At 36.5% G+C, this 8,859-nt stretch overlaps 1 protein-coding gene across 2 annotated transcripts in view; it reads left to right on the top strand.

Moving 5' to 3' along the window:
- Positions 1 to 8,859, top strand: part of CDH13 (cadherin 13) — a 1,287,326-nt gene that overhangs the window by 6,222 nt on the left and 1,272,245 nt on the right. For both annotated transcript variants that reach the window (XM_081807354.1, XM_081807355.1), the window contains exon 2: positions 7,985 to 8,081. In XM_081807354.1, the coding sequence (XP_081663480.1) occupies positions 8,031 to 8,081 (51 nt within the window). In that variant the 5' untranslated portion in view covers positions 7,985 to 8,030. The remainder of the gene's footprint in view (positions 1 to 7,984; positions 8,082 to 8,859) is intronic.

Genomic DNA, 8,859 nt, shown 5'->3' with positions numbered 1-8,859 from the left:
CAGATCTGAGATTCAACAGTCCTGCACAATTCACAGCGCTTAACAGAGCACATACCCTCCCCAGTGTCTATCATCCAGTCACCCCATCCCTCCCACCCCACCCCCCACTCCAACAACACTCAGTTTGTTTCCTGCAGATTTCGCCTTCCTCTTAACATCAACTGAAAATGATCATTTCCTTTTTCATTTCAAATGATGATAGGGCTGTTTTATAGTTTCAATGTTTAGTTATACACTACCTTTTATTGTTACCTAACATGACGGCAGGTGCAGGAGGACAGTTCTGAGTTTTATAGTTACCTGAATCTTTCATAGCTTCAAGCAGATACTTATTGAGTGGATATGTGAAAACTGCTCTTTAAAATGGGTGAGACAGCATCTTTAAAATTATTCACACTCTTTAATAACATGTAAGCCCCAGAATGCCTAACCAATTCTATCTAGCTGAATTGACATTTAAAAAATTTTTTTTCATTTTACTAAACAAAACAAAACAAAAAAATAATGAAAGGCCAAGGATGTGGTAATGAAACCAGGTTATTTTCCTGTACTAATTCTATTCAAAATATTCTGTTCAGTTAAAAGATACATCTTCAGACTTTTGTGGAAGTTTCCAAAGAAGCCAGTTGCCATGGGGATTATGAAAAGGAAAAAATTAAAAAATATGACCAATTTATACAAATGAAGCCACCATGTCCAAACCTGAAAGACCTTTTTGAAGGATGGAGGAAGTCTTCAGAAAGAAAAAGAATGTGGAAATAAAGTATTAGGGGAACATGTATGATTGTGGAAGTCAAGCCACAGCTAAGATGGATGTTTATTTTCCCCAAGGGGAAATTGTGTGTTTACTACTTAGAAGGAGGAACAAAAGAAAGGTCTTAAAGCAGAGAGCTGTAGGCACTAGTCTTCTTTTTTACTCATGGCAAGTTCTTTTTACTCAAAAAAGGAGAGATCAGGTTATAGAAGTCAAAGCCAGTAGTTGAAAAGGAGGCTGTTGGGAATTTGAACCAAACCATTTGCGCTAGGAAAAACAAAAAAACCCCAAAACAACTCTCTTTAAATAAACTTTATATCTTTTGAATTTTTTAAAGAAAGATAAGTGTCTTTGATGGTAAGGCATTACAAACTGTTATAATCTCTCTCCTTTATTGGATATGCCTGCAGTTGTTTCTTTGTTTTGTTTTTCTCCATTTCATGAGGTTTGACCATGATCTACTTCCACCATTGGGTGGCAGCCTAAATTGCAACCCCTTAAGAAGTGAATTCGTCTTTGGCATTGGGTTCTGTGAATTTGACCTTACAAATGACAACTTTGCACAGATGTTTTTAAATGAAATGTTGAATAAAATTTTCCTCTTCTGTCTGACAAGAATGTGTGTGAGACAGAGAGCAAGAGAATACAACAAAGCTAAGAAAATATCTAGTGACCAGTGACCATGTCTGGAAGAAAATCTTCTCTTGGATTAAGCCATTTTGCTCCTGCACATCTACTCTCAACAGCTCAAGAGCCACCAAACCCTCTTAACTCTGAGAGGATCAAATGAGACAATATGTGAAAATACCTTACCAAATGTACAAAGCTGTGTAGATGTGAAGGATGGTAATTACAGCATGAATGCAGGTTGGTTTTCTAGCACTTTTATTGGCATGGTTGCTTTTTAAATGGAGTAGACTGTATGAATTAGCAAACACAAACCCAAATCTATAAAAATTATTGCACCTCTTTAAAGTTCACTTAAACCCGAATCTAAGATCTCATACTTCTGGGCTGGCAGGAATTAACTATTTATTAGTGCTCTCCTGGCCCAAATATTGTGCAAAGTTTCAGGGTCTTAAATGCTGCTGAAGCATAGATAAAAATTCCTCTGGTCACTGATCATTAGGTCTCATTGGATAATATGGAGATGGCCATTGTTCAGCCAGCTTGGTCATTTTAGATTCTGCTCCTCCACAGTTTATAGTCCATACTTGGTGTTCAAAAATCTTTGAAAGGACTAGGGGTCAAGTATCAACCTCTTTGAGTGCACCTCACAGATCCTTCCTTTCCTTTCCAGATTCTGGGTCTCACTGGGCCTTCTGAATCCTGACCTCTTTCCAATACCGAGAAAACTTTAACTCTTCCTTTTTTTGTCCTAGAACTCTGGCTATCCCGTCTGCCTCCAGGCCACATAGATATACCTCTTTAGTCAGCGTAGGCTTTAACAAAAGTCAGGAAGAGCTGTAGAAAACACGCCAACTTCTGCTCTGTGCCCTACTAGGTAGTAAGGGCTTGGTTGCCTTCTTGGAACTATTGATGTTTGTGTAGAGCAAAACAGAAACTAAAAACTCAAAACATTATTCTGCTCCTCTGGCAAAATAAAGGCTTTCTCTTGGCTTCAGCAGGGCAGAATTTTGGTGAGTGCATTCCGGATCGAATGTGTCCTTCTGTCTGGGTGAACAGAGCACACATTATCTTCTTGATTTCTTGATTCTACATAGACTAGAGAAATGTTTTCCTTTTTTCATCCAGCTGCAATAATTCCAATGTAACAGAAAAAGGAAAACATTTCCTCATTAACTCTAAAAAGCAATAATTATAATAGTTTATAATTTACACTTGTTGATAAATACCTCCCATAACATTAGTGAACATTGCTTCTCTGGGTTGGTTATTGTATTTGGATTTTTATAGTAACATTCAAACTACAAGGAAGCTAAGTTGCTTTCATTTGTGCTGCTTAGGGGATAGGCATTAGGAATGATTAATTTTGTTGATTAATCAGAAATTAATTGCTATGGGGCACCTGGATGGCTCAGTCAGTTAAGCCTCTGACTCTAGATTTCGGATGGGGTCATGGTTTCAGGGTATGAGATCAAGCCCGGCTTGGGGCTCCGAGCTCAGAGGGGAGTCTGCTTAAGATTCTGTCCCTCCCTCCCTCTGCCCCTCCCCACCATGCTCTCTCTCTCGCTCTCATTCTTTCTCTAAGATAAATGAATAAATCTTAAAAAAAAAAAAGAAAAAGAAATTGGGGCACCTGGGAGGCTCAGTCAGTTAAGCAACTGACTCTTGGTTTCGGCTCGGGTCATGATCTCAGGGTCCTCAGATCGAGCCCCACGTTGGGCTCTGAGCTCAGTGTGGAGTCTACCTGTCTCTCCCTTTGCTCCTCCCTGCTCTCTGTCTCTCTCTCTGGAATAAATGAATAAAATCTTTAAAAAATTAATTGCTGTAAATTGAAAATATAGCTCTTTGGCATTTAGTAGGTCAATTTTAAGGATAGAAAATAATTAAAATTTTTTTATTATGGAAAACTTCAAAATACTCAAAAGTACAGAGAATAGGAGTCTAACATTCATACACTCAACAACCAGCTTTATTATCAACTCTTGGCCAATCTTGTTTTATTTATGTCCCCCAAATTTCCTTCTCTCCATCCCTCTTCCAATTATTTTGAAGCAAATCCTAGGCATCATATATTTTATCTGTAAAGATTTCAGTAGGTATCTCTAAATGGTAAGAATGTAAAAAAAAAAAAACCAAAAAACCACAACATAATCACAATGCCATCATCACACTTATAAGTTAAACAATGATGTAAGAATACTTTATTCTGATTTTCATCATTTATCTTATTTGTTTTCTTAAAATTTAATATTAAATTTATGTCAACAGTATAAATCTAAACATATTAACATATCCTGAAAGATATCCAGGATATGTCGTCAAGTGAAAGAGCAAGTCATAGAATAATTTTTATAACAGGCTTAATTTGTATTTTAAAAATTATAAATAACTATATTTTTGTTTAAACATGTAAAAGGATTAGAAACATACCTCAAGCCAAGAACTGTTGTTACTTTTTAAAGTAAGAATAATCAGGGTTGGTATTGGGGATGGGAAAAGGACTTTCACTTCTAACCTATTCTTTAGTAGTTTTTATTTAAAAAAGTGCATATTACTTTTGGAACTAAATTTTCAAAAAAGAATTTATGAAAGGAAGAATTTAAAAATAAATTATGTCAACATGTAAAATGAGAGACATTCTTAGGTCAGGATGTCCTGTCCAGATATTGTCTCTCAGTTGAATAATCTTACTCCTGGGTTAGTAAGAGTAGTGGTTAGCATGCATGTGTGCCTGGCTATGTGCCAGGCACTTTCGACAGGTGCTTCTAATCTGATTACTTATGGTCTCACCATTAACCCTTTGAGGTGAGTATTCCCATTTCTCAGATAAAGAAACACAGTGTAGAGCAGTTGAATAACCTGCCAGAAGTTTGGAAGAAGCTGAACAGGCTTGGAACTGAGGTCCTGGGACTCTTTGCCCACTCTTTAATCACTTCAGTGAACTTCCACTTCCCTTGGTTTTGAAGTTCTCACTATTACAGAATGAATTTTGTTATTTCAGTTTGTACTGGTTTGACTCTTTTGTTTTTAAATTTCTATATCAGCCTCAACTACTCCATTTTACTCTAAACTCAATGGCTCAGGCAAGACAAGGATAATTCCTCTCATTTCTTCCCTTCATTCATAGAATCTGACTGGCCTGAAGGACTAAGGGGAGAAAGGATCCAAAAAGAATTTCATGCTTTCCTGATTCAAGAAACATTTCAATAATAGGCAGATGGTTCTTGTCATGAGTGGCTTTCTGTGCAGTTCTCCAGCTGCCTAACGTTTCTTTCTTGGTGGAAAAATGTCATAAAGCTCTTCTTAATTTATCTATTCCATAAACATAGGACAAAGAGATTACAAGTGTGTAAGAATAGAAGTGCCCAGCACTTTTATTTGCAATATATTCCAAATGATAGATGTCAACAAGCTGTAACTATCCTTTCTAAAAAGTTATGGATTAGTTCTTGCATACTGTAGTAGCAAATTTATTTTTCACAACTTGACCTTAGCACCAACAATGCTTTGGGCTTGTTTTTGGTCATTTTTTGTTTGTTTGTTTGGAATAACAAACTTATCATATAACATAAAAAGAATGCAATAGGAAAGCAAATTTGTCTATAAAACAATATACCTCCACATACAAACACTATGATACATAAATTCTTTTTGTATTCACATTATTATATCCCTTATCTATCCCTTATCTATTGGAGATAATTGAGATATTACTGTGTGCCCCAAAGAAAAGTCTTTAACCCAAAGAAATTTGATCCTTACAAAATTCTGCTGAAATTATTCAAGTGATTATTTAAGAAGATGAGTAGTTTGAAGTTTTCTATCCTTTGCATGCCTTTGCTCTACCATCCCATCAAGGATCATAGGAGCTCCACAGACTAGGTTGAGAAAATGCCACTGACAAGACAGAGTCTTCCAGAACTTAGACCATTTGATGTCCCTCTTTACACACAGTGAAAAAGTGTAGCAAGTAGGAACTTCACTGACCACAGAAAGGTACTGTCCAATCCTGCTTGTATTATTAAAATAAGATTCCAAATTTTAATCACTTAGATTTAAAATTTTGCCCTTCAGACAAGCTGAATGATAGGTCACTTTACTGGATAGTTCACACTGTTTAGAGATATAATTTTAATATTTATTCTTTTGCAAATGTATAGCTATACTCTGTGTCTCTGTGTCTAGATTCCCCAAAGAGGATATTTGAGAAATTTCATAAATACTCATAATTATGTTTGGTGAGATGGTTTAAAATAATCAATTCTAACTCTTTTAGGAGGCTTAGACAGAGGTGAGACTTTTTGCTCTGAAGGGGGAAGAATTTTCTACTGCCTAATGTCCGAAAATATTGTAGCATACTTTGGGAGATCTTTAGTTAATTTACAAGTCATATTGTAGGAAACCCTGCTCTGTAGCCTGCCTTCTAAGTAGGTCTCACACCAGTGTCTGGGGCAATTCATGAATTTAGTCTAATAAACTGCAACCTTATTCCTCCAAGGAGTTGTATTTTTCCTGTGACTTATATACCATTGTTGGCTTTTTAGTTATTTCTTCCTCTGGATCATCTTGCAGTTGTTAGTAGAGTGTCCAGATATGGGTGTTTGGTTGTGTATAATAAGTATAACTTTAATATAAATTATTTGGCAGAGGAGGATGACTGTAAGGTCAAGGCTTTCTTGACATTTTAAGTGTTAGGTTTGGAAATTTTCTACCCAACTTTCTGTTTAACTCATTAGGAAAGTGGCTCTGACAAGGTCAGGCAATTAGTGGCAATTCCAGGACTAGAGAGGTTGTAGTGCTTTGGCTCTGACATCCCAGGGTCTGGGTTTGAATCCTGCTCCGGCCACTTATGAGTTGTATGGTCTTGTGCAATTTATATCGCCTCTCTGTGCCTCAGTTTCCACATCTGAAAACAGGATGATCATAATACATAGTTTATAAGGCTATTATGAGGATTAAATAAATGAAATGAATTAAACACTTAGCACAGTGCCTGGTATATAATGAATACTGAATAAATGCTATTAGAATTAGAACTCATGTCTCCTACCTCTCAGTTGACCGCTTTATAGTTGCACCACATTGTTTCTCCTGATATCCTTTAAAGATAGTAAAATATTGCAATAGTGTTATTTCTCATTAAATATTTCAGTTGATTAAATATTTCAGAAAAGAATACATATTTAACAAATGTCATCTTGACCATTTTTTTCCACGTGAGAGATGAACATGTAATAAATGAAGAATTCGGAATGAAATGAAAAATTAAGTGATGTATGTCTGAGTATATTCAGGTAGCACATTATATAATAAATTACTTTTTAATACAGCTATGATTCCTAATTTGCATAAACAATTGGCCACTTTAGTGGCTCGTTAGATAAATTGAGCCCAACTAACCAATACAAATGTATTACAAATGCATATCTGGAATGTGAAACAGTTCCTGGAAACTCACTGGAACTGAAATTTCCAGTAAAGGAAACCCTTGATTTTTCAATAAAAGAGGAAATATCTGTTCTGGGTTCATGTAGATGATATGGATTTAGCAATGATTTGTTCTTTGATTATAATCACTGAGTGCCTTTTAAAGAGAGATTCATGTCTTTGCAGCTCTCTGTGGAGACATACTGTTATAGCAACAGTGGCTAATCTTTTTTTTTTTTTTTAAGATTTTATTTATTTATTTGAGAGCGAGAATGAGAGAGAGAGAGCATGAGAGGGGGGAGGGTCAGAGGGAGAAGCAGACTCCCTGCCGAGCAGGGAGCCCGATGCGGGACTCGATCCAGGGACTCCAGGATCATGACCTGAGCCGAAGGCAGTCGCTTAACCAACTGAGCCACCCAGGCGCCCCACAGTGGCTAATCTTATATGCATGATACTGTCTACCAGTTAGACCATTAGTGTCACTTCTGTGCATTGAGATGTGTGCAGTGAGTTGTGAGCTCTATTTCTATTCTTATTAGATATATGTGGCAGACACTCTGGGCTTCCTGCTCCCCTGTCATTCTCACTAGCCATGTTTCTTGCTCGTAGAACCCTGATTTTTCTCAAATATTGGGTGGCCACGTGCTTTAAGGGAAGTTGGGGTTTCCCTTAGCCTTGAGGGGAAGTGAATCTCGAGTAGTCCAAACAAACATTCTAATTATTATCCTTCCAGTGACTGATCTAGACATGAGTATGTGACATAATTTTGGCCAACGAAAACAGAGTTTTTGAGGAGGATGGTGCTTCCGTGTAAAATTTATGTGTATAAGGAAACACTTCTGTCTCTGATTTTTGTCATCTTTATGTGTTGCCTGGAATTGCAGAAGCCAATCTGAGCACCTTGAGGAGGTGCTAGCCTCAGGGGAGAAGCCAACATGCTTATATTTGCAGAGTAGACAGACGGAAAGGACCTGGGTCCTTCTTGATATCTGTGAATTACCAGGTGAACTCACCCTGAAGCTACTCTACCTCTGGACCTCTTATTTTCTAATATAATAAAATACATTATTTAAGCCAATTTTACTCAGCTTTCTTTTTTCAATAGAAACATGCTAATTGATGCAATGTAAAATCATCTAATTATAATTCTGGTCTCTTTGTATTCTTTGCCTGTAGTTGCCAAAATGAGCCGAAGTCTGAAAATTGCTCAGTAGGACCAGGCATGGGGCTTTTCATGTGGTTTCACTTGCCAATAACCACTCTCTTGATAACTGTAAGTATTTCGACTTCTCTTAACCCATGACATTTCTTTATACCTTGAGTTAGTGTTTTAGGTACAATCATATAAATATTAAATGATATAATTATTAATCTCACAGGGTTCCATTTTTGTTGCAGTTTCTTTTTCCTCTTTTAAGTTCTTTGGTTACCCTCATTCTGGAACACAGCACTGAATGGGGAATCACCTCAGTCAGCGCAAGGAATGATGTAGACCTTTCGTTACCTTAGCATAGCCATCTTCTTTGAGCTGACATATTGTTTTCCTAATAAAAATGCTTAATTTAGATGGCTTAAAAATTAACTTTCCTCCTTTTTTTAAAGTCATGAGCACAGAATCATGTAATAGCAGCTGAACTTTAGAAGACTGAACATACGTGAATTGGGATTTGTGTTGTGATAAATTAAACAAAAAATTAATTTGACATATATTTCAGATATATTTAATTTTTCTGCTGAGTGATTACTAGACATGGATGTTAATTCATGTAAATCACCAGGGTTACAGTTTATAGGCACCTTATAAAATGAATGCGTTTGGATAATGATCAAGCCTATAGGGAAGTCTTACCATCTTTAGAAAATCCTCCTCAATTAATTTCTCTCCTTAATAAGTTGCTCCATTTTTGCTACCATCTCTTGAAATGCCGTTACCACGTACAGTTACTGACATAATAGTATCTCCCTTTACTTTGTGAGTAACTCTTCTTTGAATGTCATGGTTTCATGAGGAGATTTGTCATCGGACCCATTAGGGGACCAAACCATGAAAG

This window comes from Leptonychotes weddellii, chromosome 16, assembly GCF_054177405.1.
Source record: "Leptonychotes weddellii isolate Sample4059 chromosome 16, ASM5417740v2, whole genome shotgun sequence".
Taxonomy (NCBI): domain Eukaryota; kingdom Metazoa; phylum Chordata; class Mammalia; order Carnivora; family Phocidae; genus Leptonychotes; species Leptonychotes weddellii.
This window is presented reverse-complemented; position numbering and strand designations above follow the sequence as displayed.